Here is a 19,247-nt window from a genome sequence, read left to right as displayed (position 1 = left end):
ATCTATCTATCTATCTATCTATCTATCTATCTATCTATCTATCTATCTATCTATCTATCTATCTATCTATCTATCTGTCTGTCTGTCTGTCTGTCTGTCTGTCTGTCTGTCTGTCTGTCTGTCTGTCTGTCTGTCTGTCCGTGCGTCCGGTCCGGTCCATCCATCCATCCATCCATCCATCCATCTAGTTAATGCTTTTATTTTGAAAAGACCGGACATCCTGAGCGCGCTTGACTTCCGGCACCGGAAAAGCGACTCGCGTCAACATGAACAAACAGCTCCGCAGCTGTCAACACAGCTCGAGACAGACTCAACATCTCCGAGAACTTGAATGATATGATTGAATGAATCGTGTGCATTAGTGTGGTCCGTGTCCAGTATCTGCAGCGCAGGTTTGCTGTGAGTCCTGTCGGTGAGTGTGAGATAATACCGGAGACAGTGATGCGCTCGGTGTGTTTCTGCTTCAGGCTCCTGCGGGAATCAGTGTCTGGATAATGTCTTACAGTGCGTCCAACTATAGTTACAAACACTGAGTTCAGAAGGACAGAGCGAAACATGGACACTTTCCTGGACTTCGAGGAGTGCATCAGAGACTCTCCTGCGTTCAGGTATTAATATCACATTCATAACACACTGTATGATAATATCACATTCATAACACACTGTATGATAATATCACATTCATAACACACTGTATGATATCACATTCGTAACACACTGTATGATAATATCACATTTATAACACACTGTATGATATCACATTCGTAACACACTGTATGATATCACATTCATAACACACTGTATAATAATATCACATTCGTAACACACTATGATAATATCACGTAACACACTGTATGATAATATCACATTCATAACACACTGTATAATGATATCACATTCGTAACACACTATGATAATATCACGTAACAGCCTGTATGATAATATCACATTCGTAACACACTATGATAATATCACATTTGTAACACACTGTATATTAATATCACATTCGTAACACACTGTATGATAATATCACATTCGTAACACACTGTATGATAATATCACATTTTTAACACACTGTATGATATCACATTCGTAACACACTGTATGATAATATCACATTTATAACACACTGTATGATATCACATTCGTAACACACTGTATGATATCACATTCATAACACACTGTATAATAATATCACATTCGTAACACACTGTATGATAATATCACATTTTTAACACACTGTATGATATCACATTCGTAACACACTGTATGATAATATCACATTTATAACACACTGTATGATATCACATTCGTAACACACTGTATGATATCACATTCATAACACACTGTATAATAATATCACATTCGTAACACACTGTATGATATCACATTCATAACACACTGTATAATAATATCACATTCGTAACACACTATGATAATATCACGTAACACACTGTATGATAATATCACATTCATAACACACTGTATAATAATATCACATTCGTAACACACTATGATAATATCACGTAACACACTGTATGGTAATATCACATTCGTAACACACTGTATGATAATATCACATTTATAACACACTGTATGATATCACATTCGTAACACACTGTATGATATCACATTCATAACACACTGTATAATAATATCACATTCGTAACACACTATGATAATATCACGTAACACACTGTATGATATCACATTCATAACACACTGTATAATAATATCACATTCGTAACACACTATGATAATATCACGTAACACACTGTATGGTAATATCACATTCGTAACACACTGTATGATAATATCACATTTGTAACACACTGTATATTAATATCACATTCGTAACACACTGTATGATCATATCACATTCGTAACACACTGTATAATAATATCACATTCGTAACACACTATGATAATATCACGTAACACACTGTATGGTAATATCACATTCGTAACACACTGTATAATAATATCACATTTGTAACACACTGTATATTAATATCACATTCGTAACACACTGTATGATCATATCACATTCGTAACACACTGTATGATAATATCACACTCGTAACATACTGTATGATAATATCACATTCGTAACACACTGTATGATAATATCACATTCGTAACACTGTATGATAATATCACATTCGTAACACACTGTATAATAATATCACATTCGTAACACACTATGATAATATCACATTCATAACACACTGTATAATAATATCACATTCATAACACACTGTATGATAATATTACATTCGTAACACACTGTATAATAATATCACATTCATAACATACTGTATATTAATATCACATTCATAACGCACTGTATGATAATATCACATTCGTAACACACTGTATCATAATATCACATTCGTAACACACTGTATAATAATATCACATTCATAACATACTGTATGATAATATCACATTCATAACGCACTGTATGATAATATCACATTCGTAACACACTGTATGATAATATCACATTCATAACACACTGTATAATAATATCACATTCGTAACACTGTATCATAATATCACATTCGTAACACACTGTATAATAATAATATCACATTCATAACACACTGTATATTAATATCACATTCATAACGCACTGTATGATAATATCACATTCATAACACTGTATAATAATATCACATTCGTAACACACTGTATAATAATAATAATATCACATTCATAAGACACTGTATATTAATATCACATTCATAACACACTGTATGGTTCCTCAGATGTGCATATAGCAAAAAACTATCTAAACAACATTTTCAATTAAATTAGTACACGGTATACGTGTGTAATTAATAATTTTAACAGCAAAATAAAAACAAATGTCGAGCAGTTGCTTATATTAATTTTAACCTAAAATGTTCATTTATAAATAAAAAAAGGCTTATGGAGATCATTTGTAAGCTACCCATCATGCTCTTGGGCTGTATGGTGTATCAGCTGTCAGATTAATGTGTGTGTGTGTTTGCAGGCAGTCTCTGGATAAATGTGAGAGTGATGTTACAGAACTGGAGAGCCGTGTGGAGAAAGTAAGATGTTCACGTATTTAAAGGGGTCATATACATTTTTGGAGCATTTATTTTTTCCAGTGAGGTCCGCTGATAATGCCAGTGAAGATTTTTGTGCCAAAACATTTTGTTCAAATATTTTTCTTTTAAATTATAGTTTATATTTTTAGATTTATTATAGTCATGTTAATGTATTTTAGTTTATATTTTTATATTCTATTGTAGTCATGTTTTATGGTATATTTCACTTTATACTTTTTATGTTTTATTATTTTGTATTATATTTTACTTATATATTTAATTTAGATTTCATTATAGTCAGTCATGTTTTATATTATATTTTATTATTTTGATGTTTTATATTAAATTGTAGTGTTTATATTTATATATATATATAGTCATGTTTTATATAATTTTACCTTATATACACACACACACATATATATATATTACATTATATTTTAGTTTATATATTTTTTTTAGATTTTTATAATTATTATATAGTATTATATTATTATTTATTTTATTATTATATTATATTTCAAGTTTATATTATTAGACTTGATTTGTCATTTTATGTCATTTGTTATTTTCACACTGTATAATAATATCACATTCATAACACACTGTATGTTTTATTTTGTATATATACATTTTATATTTTATTTTGTGCATTGTATTTTTTCATGACTATTTCCACAGATTATAATGTGTTGATGTTCATCTCATATCGAAAGTTCAAAGTAAAATGATTTTCTCATGATCTTAGCCCTTATGCACAGCACACTTTTCGTCTGCTCTCTGTCTGTCTGCAGGTGATGAAGCTGTGCGGTCAGATGGTGGAGGCGGGTAAGAACTACACCTCCTGTAATCAGCTCTTCCTCTCCGGCCTGGCTGAGTTTACAGCGTATCATAAGAGTGACGGTGTTATTCTGGTGAGCACTGGGGCACGTTCAGGCTCATTGGGTTCAGGCCCAATGTTTTGCTCCGGTTTCCGGGTTGAACGACATGTTTGCTTGAAACGGTGTGCAACGGGGTTTGAGATACGTTTTCTCTTGTTAGGTGGGTGTGTCAAAAATGTCAGCCCAATCAGCAACATCGTGTATATAAACCACGTGGTATTAAAGAGACAGATCGCACTATAGATCCAAGTGAAGTCATTTAATATGTGTCCGCTGCAGCTCGGTATGGGCAACATTTGAAGATATTAGAAGACATGTTTGTCATAACAGTTTTATAACATAGCATATCAACATGATGATGATGAATTTGTAAGTAAATGTAATTAACATCTAAATAAATTCACAAGAGCATTTATATCGTTTGCACATGTTTATTTAAAGGCAAAATAACTGAAATAATAAGAGCACAAGTATAGATCTGTCTAAATATGTAATAATTGCAATGTATTCTGGTCCATATCCTTTCCTCAGGAAGGTGTGCTAGACACTGATTAATGTAACATACAAATACTATACATATTTATATATTTTGCTATTGTATTGTGGAGTGACACTTTCATAAACTGTTCTATGCTCCTCTGATTATATAATGGTAAATATTACAATATCATAGCACAACAACAGCGATCAGCAATAATGATAAGCCTAATACTCACAATAAAAATAATAAGCTCATATAGATCATAACACAGTCTTGGAGGTAAGAAGTGGATTATCCTTCACCTGAAATGCGAGGCAAATATTGGATCAGAATAATTAGGAAGCACAGTTTCCACAAATCCCTTCACTCCACTGGGATGCTCTCTTTTATTCTGGACGGCAGTGACTGTAACATCAAGCGTATTTTGCAGCATTAAACATGTATTTATACCGATTTCATCAGACTCTGATAATTCTTCAAAAAGAACACAAAGCATGATCTTCTCAGCTGCTATAGTTGCAACACTTGCGTCATCAGAACAGTGTTCAACGCATCACTGTTTCTGTTTAAATGAACGCAGCCCTGATGTCTGATGGGTGGAGCTCTCTCATCAGACGGCTCATGATTGTGTGTGTGTTTCTGTAGAATTGCCTGCGTCAGTTCAACCAGGGCTTGCAGGAAATGATCCAGTTTCAGACGGTGAGTGTGAGCTATATGCATCGTTCTCTATGTACCTGTGCAATGCCAAAAAATTTATTTGTGACCCTGGACCACAAAACTAGTGATAAGTGTCAATTTTTTGAAATTGAGATTTATACATCATCTGAAAGCTGAATAAATAAGCTTTCCATTGATGTATAGTTTATTAGGATAGGACAACTATTTGAAAATCTGGTGCAAAAAAATCTAAATATTGAGAAAATCACCTTTAAAGTTGTTCAAATGAAGTCCTTAGCAATGCATATTAATAATAAAAATTGAAATTTTGATATATTTACAGTAAGAAATGTACAAAATATCTTCATGGAACATGATCTTTACTTAATATCCTAATGATTTTTGGCATAAAAGAAAAACTGATAATTTTGACCCATACAGTGTATAGTTGGCTATTGCTACAAATATACCTGTGCTACTCATGACTGCTTTTGTGCTCCAGGGTCACATATGTGCATCAAAAATGATGTGTTTTGTTGCAGATGCTGTTTGATCAGACTCAGAGAGCCATTACCCAGCAGCTCACAAACCTGCTTTCCCAGTACGTCTCGCACACACACACACACACACACACTTGAACTGCATTAAAGCGTAATGGTTTGTTCTGTCACAGGTTTCTGCCCCAGATTCGCGACACTCGCCGTGAGTTTGTCCGGATCGGAGATGATCTCGATGCCGCCGTTGTGAAAAACACTCAGGTCGGCCGACACAAACCCGCTGACGCTGAGCAAGCGACTCACCTGCTGCTCGCCACGCGCAAATGCTACCAACACTTCGCCCTGGACTACTGCCTGCAGGTATTTCATTACTCATACTACATTTTCACACCATTTGGGTTTTCCCTAAAGTCCACATGAGTGTTATTTTAGTATCATTGAGAGACTATCATAGTTTTTATTATTTTGAATGAAGTTTTATTTTTATATTTTCTGCTTTTATCTTAGTTACAAGTTGGTTAGTTAGCTGTGTGTGTTTTTTAAATAATTTTTATGTCAGTCCTGTGTCGTGTGTTGCCCACCCTCTTGTGCCCATATTTGGTTTGTTTCCTGTCCTCGTTTAGGTGATTGAGTTAATTCTGTTCCAGCTGTGTTTTTGTGATTATCTAGTTTATTCCTGTCTGTTTAGTTAGTGTTGTCTGGTCTACTCGTTACTCCCTGTGTTTCTACATTAAAGACTTATTTTGAGTTACGTCCTCGTCTCCGTGTTCCTCGTTCCTCCCCGCTGTGTGCATCGTGACATTTAATATTTTTTTTCTATTTTATTAAATATGCCTATATAGTTTTTATTCATTTTTATTGAAGTTTTAGTGATTGTAGACATTTAGCAGACGCTTTTATCCAAAATGACTTACAAATGACGAGAACAGAAGCAATCAATTGTAGTATTAAAACAAATCCAAAACTAAGCTAACACTTTATAAATACTACATATACACATTTTAAAAATAAAGAAATTAAATAAAAATTACAAATGCATACAAAAAATGTCAAAACTTAACATTTAAAAAAGTTTAAATAAATTATTTTTTATTTTTATATTTTCCATTTTTATGTTAATTTTAGTAAAAATGTTAGTAATTTAGCTTTGTGAGTTTGCCATTTTTATTCTTTAAAAAAAAAAATAATAATTCATCTTTAGTTTTAGTTCTTTCAGCATATCAAGTTAAACCAGGGGTGTTAAACTCAGTTCCTGGAGGGCCATGTAGTTTTCAAATAAGCCTTTAGGACTTGATTAGCTGGATCAGGTGTGTTTAATTAGGGTTGCATCTAAACTGTGCAGGGCTGCGGCACCCCTGAGTTCAACTAAATTAATTGAATTGAAAGCATCAAAAAAATTTATTTTAATGGTTTTAGTAATAGTTATCTATAATAACTCTGTCCCACATATAGTTTTAGTCATCAAAACCATTTTAATGTAGTTTTTATGATCATTTTTGTTTTTATGATGTTACTGTACCTTTAAGACTGGGAGAATTCAGGGCAGGTCACTAAATACTGATTGATTTGTGAATGTGGGTGGTCTTATGATAATGAGCTCATGAATGTGATGTCATAGTCATGTCATTTTTGCATCAAACTGTTGTGGGTGACTGTAGAGGGGGTTTTGAGTTGTGAATGTTAGTCAGTAGGTTTGTTCTCTTGGCAGAAGAGTGAAGTTTTATCATAACGTCAGCACCTGCAGGAATGAAGCTGATTGGCTGCTTCATGTTATTTGTTTTGACTCAGATCCTGTTTACTCTGGACTGACATACTGAACTCATGTTACACATCACTCAAATATCACCTCATACGATCAGCTCTAATTTTCTTTTAAATCTTGATGCTACTCTGATAATGTCGTCATTAATCATTTCACTGCAAAATAAAAATATTTTTTTTTATAAATTTTTCCCCCCAACATTTATAAAGGTTTTTAAAAATTATTTTATTTATGTATTTATTAATTTATTGGGGAGAATAAGCCAGAGGAATTTATCTATTTATCTAATATTATCAAAAAATATATTTATTGTATTTGTAAAAAAGTATTTTGTTTTTAAATTAATTTTTTATATTTTTTACACATTATTTTTTAGTTATATATTTTATTATTTTACTGGGGAGAAATTTCCATAGAACAACAACAAATTTTGTATATATTTTGTATTTATATATTTTATTTTTTTAAATGTTTGTTTATTTATGCATTTTATTATTGGAAATATTTGGGAAATCTGGTGAAAATGACCCTGAGAAATTTCTCCAGAACAAAATAAAAATAAAATTAGTTTATTTATTCATTTTTTTAAAAACATTTTATTAGGGAGAAATTCACCCAGAGAAATTTCCCTAGTTTTTTAAAAATATATATTTAAAAAAACATTTTTTATTTGCTATTTCTGTTTTATTAATTTCATTATTTTATTAGGGAGAAATTCACCCAGAGAAGTTTAACCAGAACCACTTTCACCAGAGAGAAATGTATTGTTTTTCTTCTTTTCTTGCAGTTGAATAATTTCAAGGTCCAACAGAAGTTGGATATTCTGAATTCGGTGAGCTGTTAATGAGAAAACTGAGTTTGTGAATACAATAACATCTTGTGAAATGACTAAAATCATCTTTTTCCCCCTCAGGTCTTCTCGTATTTTCACGCTCAGTACACGTTTTTCCACCAGGGATTCGATTTGCTGCGAGATCTAGAACCGACTATGAAGACGATGGCCTCACAGGTCACACATAAACACATCAGATATTCATATAAAGGCTTTACATGCACACACAGTGTTTTATGGATATTGGAGTTAAATATGAGTAATATCTGTGCGCAGCTCTCTCAGCTGTCGTCTGACTGCGCTGCCAAGAGGAAAGACCTGGAGAACACACACCTGCTCGTCCAGCAGAGAGTGAGATAATAACGCATGTGCACTTCAGTCCAAGTCTGTAGTTTTGAGGTCATTTTTATGATTTTACATAAATAGATTTTAGCAGGATTTGCAGTCTTTCTCTTCCAGAAAAACAGACTCAAATATTAATAACATCATCTTACTTCAATGAAATGCTCTTTAGAATGAGAACTTCTCTAAATTGTGAACACCATATACTGCTAAACATTATTTACTTTGCATTTTTGACTTGTTTTCAATTACAAATGTCTGTCAAATGTATTTTTTTAAATCAAGATGCATTTTCTTGAGATGCAATGAAGTGCATTTATGCTTAAGACAAGACAAAAAATCTTTCAGTGGGGCAAGAAGAATAAACTTAAATTCAAAGGGAAAACAAGTTTATTTTTTTGGCCCCACTGACAGATTTTTTTCTTTCTTAAAACTTAATTTTGAAAAAAATTTCAGTATACAAGACATAATGTCTTGAATCAGCTTCTCAATTAAACTTCAAGTATCTTGGTTTAGGAATATTTAGATTTAAAAAAAAATACTAAAAATTGAAAAAATTGAAAAAGACAAAAATACTGAGTAAGAAAATCTTTTTTTTTTTTTTTTTTTTTTTTTTAATCTGATCCGGACCCTCAGATCTATAGATCTTGACTATTAGAATTTATTCGTAACAATGGTTATTAAAGTTAACAAAAAAAAATATATATATTATATATATATATAATTAGATTATTTTTCCAAGTAACACAAAAATTTAACTTTTTGTTGAAAATGTTTTTTTTAATGTTTTTTTATTTATTTATGAACTATAACAACCATGGTTATAAATAAATTATAATAGTCTATTTGCCAAGGCAAATATTTTAACATTTATGAACTTATCTCATCTCTTTATTAAATTTGAACTTTTTTTTTTTACACCTCTACATTTACATTTATTCATTTGGCAGACGCTTTTATACAAAAAACAACAACAACAACTTTATTTATTAAGTTTATGTCCTAAAATAATCAAATAAAATTGTAAATGTTAAATTTAATATTAAAAACTAATAAAAACCCACAACAAAATGACTCAAATAAAACTAGAATTAAAGTGAAAACAGAAAATGTAAAAATCCAATTCAAAATATAATAATAAATTAATGACATTTAAATTAATAGTTTATCACTTACTTTTCATGAAAAAATGTAAATCAAATGTTTTTTTTTACTGTCATACCCCGTCTGTTTAGTCCTAGTCAGTTTAGGTAGTTAATCTGTTTCTGGAAGCTGATCTTTTGATCGTGTGTGTGTGTTAATGGTTGTGTGTTTGGTAGGATGCGTCTGGAGAAGCGGTTCTGGTCTGTAACCCGTCTGACGGAGGAACGATTCAGGGATACCTGTTCAAACGCTCGCGCAAGAAGAACAAGACGTGGAAGAGGTGACACACCCAGTGTTGAGATACTATTATTGTTTTATTCATATTTCGAATGAGTTTTATGTTTTATTTTTTAATTTTAGTTAATGTTTTGTAATTTTGTTTTTGTTTTTAATAATTGTTTTTATCATTAAGATTAGTTTTATTTCAGTTTTTAGTTATTTCAAGTTTTTATTAATTTCATTTTATTTCAAGTAACAGAAATGTTAATGATTTTAGTTTTAGTTAACTATCATCACTGAACCTGAACAATCAGCGTCAAATTCTAGAAAAATGGTAATGATCCTTTTTTTTTTTTTAATTATCCATTTTCCATCTCTCAGGTGCTGGTTTTCCACTGAAAATAATCAGTTAATCTACTCAAAATCACACAAGGTAATCCATCCACATCAGTCTAGAATGGTCTTCATGTAACTTGTTTCTCCGTTTCACATTGTGTGTGTGTGTGTGTGTCTGTGTGTGTGTGTGTGTGTGTCTGTGTGTGTGTCTCTGTGTGTGTGTGTGTGTCTGTGTCTGTGTGTGTGTGTGTGTCTGTGTGTGTGTGTGTGTGTCTCTCTGTGTGTGTGTGTGTGTGTGTGTGTGTGTGTGTGTCTGTGTCTGTGTCTGTGTGTGTGTGTGTGTCTGTGTGTGTGTGTGTGTGTGTGTGTGTGTGTGTCTGTGTGTGTGTGTGTGTGTGTGTGTGTGTGTGTCTGTGTGTGTGTGTGTGTGTGTGTGTGTGTGTGTCTGTGTGTGTGTGTGTGTGTGTGTGTGTGTGTGTGTGGCTGTGTGTGTGTGTGTGTGTGTGTGTGTGTGTGTGTCTGTGTCTGTGTGTGTGTGTGTCTCTGTGTGTGTGTGTGTGTGTGTGTGTGTGTGTCTGTGTCTGTGTGTGTGTGTGTGTGTGTGTGTGTGTGTGTCTGTGTGTGTGTGTGTGTGTGTGTGTGTGTGTGTGTGGCTGTGTGTGTGTGTGTGTGTGTGTGTGTGTGTGTCTGTGTGTGTGTGTGTGTCTGTGTCTGTCTCTGTGTGTGTGTCTGTGTCTGTGTCTGTGTCTGTGTGTGTGTGTCTGTGTCTGTGTCTGTGTGTGTGTGTGTGTGTGTGTGTGTGTCTGGCTGTGTCTGGCTGTGTCTGTGTGTGTGTGTGTGTGTCTGTGTGTGTCTGTGTCTGTGTCTGTGTCTGTGTCTGTGTCTGTGTGTGTGTGTGTGTGTGTGTACATGTTTATGCTACATTGTGGGGACAAGGATAGTAAAACCTGACCATTTTTGACATTGTGGGGACCAGCCTGCGGTCCCCATGAGGGAATTAATTTTTTTAAAATAGTAAATTATGTTTATCTGAAAGTGTAACAATGCAAAGTTTATGGAAAGTCCCCACGATAGGTTGTTTGCAAACACGTGATTCTAATGACGCAGCTGGACCGCAGGAAGTCATTTTTTCACCATAGGAAATCAGTAGCAGAAACTCAAGATGCCTGTGTTTTGCGTTGTTTATGAATGCTCAAATTGGTCAAACGGAGAGAACACAAGGAGATTTTATCATGTATGAAAATGTGAAAAGGAGGGAAAAGTCAAGAAATTGACTGAAAAACGCAGGAAAAAGTGGCTTGTAAACCTGCGTTTGCGGTCGGGAGGAGCCGATTGGATAATGCTTGTGTGCAAATAGTTAATATAAGATAATATAAATATATTAAGATATTAATACAGATATAAATAGATAATCCAAGGCTGCCACCTCAAGCATTCAGCGTGAGACGGTCAGAAGTCACTCAAACGCCACAAAACTGATTCGCGCTACAGCAATGACGTCACGAGCAAACAACCTATTCACAGAAACAAATGTGTGTGTGTGTGTGTGTTTCAGGAGCCGCCGGTGGTTCTGTTCGATGATCTGCGTCTGTGTGCGGTGAAATCTCTGGATGTGATCGACCGCCGTTTCTGTTTTGAGCTGCTGTCGGTGCAGAAGTAAGATGATGAAACACACATACATCAGTGTGGCTGTAAAATCTGTCAGATGTGTGTTAAAATGTGCTAAACTCATTCGTAGCTGAAAGCATAATTTCCATTTTACCCAGTATTATAAAACAAGTAGTTGCAGTCCAGGGCCCATATTCACAAAACATCTTAAGGCTAAAAGTAGCTCATAACTCGCCGATTTAGGAGAAAATCTTAAAAATAATGGGAGTGTCAATCCGAAGACATTTAGCACTCCTAAAGTTTTGCTCAAAGAGTATTTCACAAAGCGTTTTAGCACTAAAACTAGGTCCTAAATCTGTGAAAGGTTAGGAGTAGTGAAGAGGACTTCCAAGACACAAACTATTCCTGAAATGGCTGTTGCTGGCAATCTGCCTCGAAACATAAACTTTTAGAAACACTACTCTGCATTTATTTGCACACACATGTTTTCCATGCATCTTTATTTGGTTTTGGAGGTTACCCCAACTCCAGATTTTCCTTTGATTATATCCTTGTTTTAATTAACCAGCTGGACAAGATGTAACAGCTGTTTTTGTGTCCTTACTATCAGCCATGATTCTTCTACTCTGTTAATTGCAAGGCTGTTTATATGCATATCCGCTAATTGTTTACAAGAAGCACACATATAGAGGCTGACAATTAGCTGAACATATATTCGTTTGATGTGACACTTAGCCTGCGTTTATTTGAATGTGCAACATTTTTATTTTTAAACCTTTATTTGATTATGGCAACATAATATTGCACTCTATGACTAAATCTCTGACAGAGACTATCAGCCAATCACTGTGTGCATAGTTAATAAGCATGCTGACATCATCCATATCATCGAGGTAAACCCCGCCCCCTTACTCTGAGCTTAAGTGTGTCTCAGCAGCTAGGTTTTAAGAGAAAACTCTTTTACTGCTATTTAGGAGAACTCTTAGTGGTAAGATAAAATGTTTTGTGAATACGGGCCCAGTCTTGTTGTTGAATGATGGCTGTTTGTACAGTTTCATTAAAAGGCTGTCAGATGTGTGTGTTAGTAATCATGTGTTTGTGTGCACAGGTGTTGTGTGTTACAGGCTGATTCGGAGGAGCTGAAGTTGGCGTGGATTAATGCGGTTCAGGGCTGTATAGACTTGGCGTACTGCGATCAAATAACAGAACAAAACACTCAGGTGCAACACATTTTTGTTTTGTTTTAGTATATATTCTATAAAATTATTAGTTTTTTTATCTTTTTCAAACCTTGTAGCAATTTTTTTCTGTTTTAAATTTGTTAAAATCCAGTTTCACAAGCAGAATGGATATTCATTGGTCAGAGGGTGTGTTATTTGCATATTGTGTGTGTTTAGGTGAAGGAGAACTCCGCCCCCGCGCCCCCTCCGGACCCGCCCCCTCGGCCCCCCGCTCTGGGCGTGGCTCTCCGTGGCAACGGTAACCAGCGCTGCTGTGACTGCGGGGAGGCGGAGCCTCGCTGGGCCAGCGTTAACCTCGGCATCACCATGTGCATCGAGTGCTCGGGGATCCACAGGTGATGTCTGAGCATCTGCTGTTTAAATCATGCACTACTCCACCATCTAGTCTAGTGTATGAATTATATAAGGTTATGTTGTCATCCAACATCAGATTCTAGATGCTCTTTAGTATGTAATTAAAGCTGACAGTTGAGTGCATGAAGGATTGTTTTTTCGGTTAAATAAGTGCATCATTCAGGCATACTTTTTTATTTATACTAAAAATAGCGTAGAATAGCGAATTGGGATGCACCTTGAATATTAAAAGTCCAGCCAGGGTTATTATAGTTTACTAAACCATAAAAACTATTTTTGTTACTTGAAATAAAATAAACAATAAATGAAATTAAATTTATTTGAACTTATTTTATTTCAGCTAGTTTCTAAAACATTTCTAATTTTCATTCAGTTTAACTTGATGTACTAAAATAACTAAAAACAAAATGAAAATGAATAAAAACTGTATATACATATAAAAATATAATTAAGTAAAATGGCAAAAACTAAATTACTAAAACATAAAATAACTCTAATTAAAATGGGAAATATAAATTTATATATATATATAAACTAATAAACACTAACAAAAATATTAAAACTTTAAATTGTAAATGAAAATATAAAAATAAAAATGAATTCAAAATATAAATAAAACTGTAATGATATCTCAGTGGTACTGGGAAGTTTGTTTTCTGATTTCATATAGTTTTCATTTTATTGTGTAACGTTATAATATTAAATATAAAATGAATATGTTTGGTTGTGTATTAACAGGACATGACATTCTGTGTAAACAGATCATTTGTGGTTTTTCTCATGAACTCTATGATATTGAATGGGTTTATTTGTTTAAATGTGATGTTGTTGGTTTGTGTTGACAGGAGTCTCGGCGTTCATCTGTCCAAGGTTCGATCGCTCACTCTTGATTCCTGGGAGCCAGAACAGTTAAAGGTTTGTCATTTGGTCTGAACGGCCTGATTTCACTTTTATAAACATCATTTGAACTCTTTTATCAGAATCTCTGATATACACCATCACTCCAAAACCTAGTTACAGCAACTAGTGCCGTTGGTTGATCTGTGTCTATAACTCCGCCCCCACAGCTGCTGTGTGTTCTGGGTAATGAAGTCATTAATGGCATTTATGAGTGTAACCCAGCAGATGGACTGCAGAAGCCCAGCGCAGACAGTCCACGGTCTGTTTCTCACACGTATGTTGTTATATATTAAGCTGTCTGAATGTATAAATGATTGTTGTCGCTGTCTCTCTCAGGCAGGATAAAGAACAGTGGATCCGGTTCAAGTATGTGGAGAAAAGATTCATGGCACGTGATCCTTATGGTTCTGATGCTGGTGAGAGTGTTTTATCTTTAATAAATAGCTTTTAATATACTTTTAAATGTTAAACATCTCTTGTGCTTTCGATTAAATAATTATTTTATTATTAAAATAATTTCAATTTAGAATTCTTATTTGAATTATAATTTTTTTGTATAATTAAAAAGTATTTTATTAAAGTAATGTTTAAAATTAAAAAATATATATAGTTAGATAATATAATTGTGCTACGTCGGAACTGATTGCACTGTATTTTATGTATAATCCTTTTCTATTTTGAACTGTTTTGAATTCATTTGAAATCAATTTCTAAATCATTTTAAAAGTTTTTAAGTTCCCTGTTTTATTGTTGTAATTATTTTTTTATGATTATTTTACTTCTATTTAAAGCACTTTGAATTACCATTGTGTATGAAATGTGCTAAATAAATAAATTGGCTTGCCTAAATAAATTCTATAATTATTTTAATTTAGATATCTTTTACTAATAAAATACTGTTTATTTAAAATAATTTAAAATGATTTCAATTATTAATATTTTTATATTTAAAATAAAATTAATTTAATAAAAAAAATATTTTAATCAAATAATAAACATTGTAATTATTAATTAAAATATTGTTAAAATATAATTTAAAACTACCAGCATGCTTCTATTATAATTAACATGCTTCTGTTCATTAAAATAATATTGTTTCATTAAAATAATACAATTATTTTACTTTACTTTACTTACTTTACTTACTTTTGTCATTTAGCAGACGCTTTTGTCCAAAGCGACTTACAAATAAGAAAAAGTAACTAAAACTAAAAAGTTACAACTCTATAAATACTATCTACCCACATATTTAAGAAAATAAAGAAATTAAATAAAATTAACACATGCATATAACAACAACATTTCAATAATAAACATATCAATGAAAAAATTAAATAAAAAGCTACTACTATGTCCCTGCCCGGTGGAGTCGCACGGTAGAGTCGATGGTCTTTACACTCTTTACTTTTTTACTTTTGTCATTTATGTTATTTTATATAAAATAATTGGAATAAAATAATATTTTATTTTTGCTTCCGCTTCTTTTCTGTACTGGGGTCAGGGGATGCGGCCTCTGGCTAATTATTTCAATGATTATTTAAAATAATGTAATAAGTTAATTCTAAAAACTGTTAATATGAAATATAATATTTTAGTATTATTTCATTTAATTACATTAACATTTAATTGAATATTTTTTTATTATAATAATTATTTGAATACATTTTTGTCATAGAAACAGTAAAGCTACGGGCCGGTGAGAGGCTATATAAGGCGTCGCTAGGTGGTGATCTTGTTGCCATGGCGACGGCGCTGGCTGATGGGGCGGAAGTGAACTGGAGTAACCCTGAGCAGGAGGGACGGACGGCTCTGATTGGTTCAGCCATCGGGGTGAGTGACAGCCGAGAGTCCGAGCGCTGTTTAGTGTGTGTGTGTGTGTGTGTGATTAGCGTCTTCATTGTGTGTGTGTTTCTCTGGCAGGGCTCGCTGTTGGCGTGCGAGTTTTTGTTGCAGAACGGCGCAAATGTGAATCACAGAGATCAGCACGGACAGGGAGCTCTGCACGCCGCCGCCACCTACGGACACACGGGGTACATCATCGCCTGGGTTATCAGAGCCACTTTGTGCACTGAAGAGCTCACAAATATTTATTAAGCAAGTAAATGAGTCCGTTTTCATGGAATGTGATCTTTAATGTGATGCTGTTCTGTGATTGGTCGTTTCAGGCAGGTGTGTCTGCTGCTCAAGAGAGGAGCCAATCAGTACGCAGCTGATGAAAAGGGAAAGGATCCGCTCAGTATCGCCATTGAAACCGCCCACGCTGACATTGTCACTCTGTGAGTGATCAGAGTGTGTTTGTGTGTGCTGTGTGTGCTAGAAATCATAATTGATGTAGTGTGTGTGTGTGTGTGTGTGTGTGTGTGTGTGTGTGTGTGTGTGTGTGTGTTTCAGGTTGAGAATGGCTCGAATGAATGAGGAAATGAGGGATTCAGAGGGATTCTTCGGATCTGTTGGTAAGATGTTATTGTTATTTTTGAATTCTATAAAATTGTTATACGATCCAAAGTAACAAAACAAAATATAGAACCATTACAACTTTCTCACACCGACATTAATTAAAAAAAATAAAATAATGGAATGAAAAAACAGTAATTATATATGGTGAAGGCACTTTAATTCTGAAATTTTATTTAAAAAATCTTGATTGATTATATAAAATAATTATTTTAATTTAAATAAAATAACTGTACGTGTATTCATTTTATAATTTAAAATATTAAAAATTATTAATAGTAATATCAACCATTTATAATATAAAATATTGTCTAAATGAAAACATTATTTTAATTGCAAATATTTTAGTTAATAATTTAAATTAATCGTTTATTTATAAATGCATACAAATATAAGTAAAAATCTAATAATATTATATAATATTAATAATAATAATAACAACACAAAATATAGAACCATTACAACTTTACCACACCAACATATACTGTATAATGAAATTAATTCAAATTACATTAAAAATGAATAATTACATATATATTTATATGGCGGCAGCATAGTCATATTAAATAATTATATTAAAAATAGATAAATTAACTATATAAAACTATTTTATTATTATTTATTATACAAAATTATCATTATATCAAAATATCAATTACATTGTTTTAATTACAAAATATTTTAATTGAAATCAATTGTTTATTTATATATACACACAATTACATTTGAATGTGTAAAAGTAAAATAATATTAATAATAAATTAACATGAAAACAGTATCTGCTATTGTTTAAAAACAACAAGAACTTTCACATCATTTGTTTACAGCCTTCATACTTTAACATTCCAGATAATCCGTTATTAAGCAGAAACATCTGATAAATCATCTTCTTGTCGCTTTTCCTCAGGAGACGATGAAACATTCCAGGATATCTTCCGTGATTTCAGTAACATGGCGTCACACGACCCGGAGAAACTCTCTCGCCGTCAGTTCCTCCGCGGCTCTGAGGATGAAGAACGTGACGAAGAGGAGAAAAACTAGAGAGGGACCGGAAGGTCAGAGGTCAAGTGAGGTCAGAGGTCACGCTGCTGCACCATGGGACAAGGGAAAAAAACAAAAGAGGGAAATCTTAATGTTGCAACTAGTTAAAAACTAAACATCTGCTCTGAATCTCTGAGTGTGTGACGGTTAACGTGACTGACACTCCGTATTAAAGTGTGTGTGTGTGTGTGTGTGTGTGTGTGAGGCGATACGGTCCAACTCATTTCATCCACACTGACTGATTTTAGGCTGTGCTGTTGGTTTTACTGAAGGTTTTTATATCGTGCTGCAGTGAAACACGCTTCTACGCTGAACTTTGAAGGTCATTCACACTTACGGTGAATATTTAGGATATTGAAGTCAACATGAAACCAGAACTGACCCTGTTTACGTTCTTAATGCATGTTTCTGGTCTTAATGTGAATGATTCATCAGTGCATGTTATTCTTTATGCATTATCAAAATGTATTAACATCTTTTATTTTGGCTCACTAATCCTTATTTTTCAACTTTCTATAATATAGAGACACTTTGCATTATCCACACCTTCCTTGTGGATAAAATCAAACCATTTCACAGATTTTATCTTGTTTAATATCCTGTTTTATTGAGTATGTGTCTGATTAAGACAGTAAAATGGATTGGGAATGCAGTTTTGTGTTGACTTTAAATGCACACTGAATAAAAATAAGTACATTAACAGTTATAGCAATTAATATCATGTGATACACAAAATATTAATATCATTGTTGATGTCTTAAAAGTTTGTCTTATTCTTACTAATGAATTAAAAGCTATTTAACTATGAAATGAGTCCCGTGTTGATTTGTTTTTAAATACACAACCGAAAACGTTTCTTTGCTGTCTGGTCATTTTCAGTTTCATGTTTTCATAATTTTGATAGAGACACAATAGAAAATATTACATTTATTCATTTAGCAGATGCTTTTATCCAAAGCGACTTGCAAATATGCTAATAAAATAAAACAAATTGTATGTATTTGTTTATTTAATATAAACAAGAAGCATCTGAAAATCAAACAAATATTAGTTAAATCAATAATCAGGAGTCTAGAAAAATTAGTTTTTCAAGCATGAACCGCCTTTTTAAGGTCATGCCACAGCATCTCACTAGGATTCAGGTCAGGACTTTGACGAGGCCACTCCAAAGTCTTCATTTTGTTTTTCTTCAGCCATTCAGAGGTGGATTTGCTGGTGTGTTTGGGATCATTGTCCTGCTGCAGAACCCAACTTCGCTTCAGCTTGAGGTCACGAACAGATGGCCGGACATTGTCCTTCAGGATTTTTTGGTAGACAGCTGAATTCATGGTTCATTTATCACAGCAAGTCTTCCAGGTCCTGAAGCAGCAAAACAGCCCCAGACCATCACACTACCACCACCATATTTTACTGTTGATATTC

General features: G+C 33.2%; 1 protein-coding gene across 1 annotated transcript; it reads left to right on the top strand.

The window, feature by feature from the left end:
* The first annotated feature begins 223 nt into the window (after positions 1-223).
* On the top strand, positions 224-18,632 carry LOC306851638 (arf-GAP with coiled-coil, ANK repeat and PH domain-containing protein 2-like). The gene is made up of 23 exons (XM_079388026.1): positions 224-412; positions 506-608; positions 3,020-3,077; positions 3,872-3,991; positions 5,085-5,138; positions 5,639-5,697; positions 5,770-5,953; positions 8,143-8,187; positions 8,269-8,364; positions 8,464-8,538; positions 9,849-9,952; positions 10,273-10,324; positions 11,783-11,883; positions 12,944-13,055; positions 13,233-13,411; positions 14,276-14,345; positions 14,498-14,589; positions 14,667-14,746; positions 16,006-16,160; positions 16,251-16,360; positions 16,496-16,606; positions 16,722-16,783; positions 17,692-18,632. The coding sequence occupies exons 2-23, from the start codon at positions 556-558 to the stop codon at positions 17,823-17,825; spliced, it is 2,106 nt and encodes a 701-aa protein (XP_079244152.1). The 5' UTR covers positions 224-412; positions 506-555; the 3' UTR covers positions 17,826-18,632.
* The last annotated feature ends 615 nt before the right edge of the window (positions 18,633-19,247 follow it).

The sequence above is a fragment of the Barbus barbus genome (genome assembly GCF_936440315.1).
Source record: "Barbus barbus genome assembly, chromosome: 31".
NCBI lineage: Eukaryota > Metazoa > Chordata > Actinopteri > Cypriniformes > Cyprinidae > Barbus > Barbus barbus.
Note: the sequence above shows the minus strand (reverse complement) of the source record. Positions and strands in the feature narration are given on the sequence as shown.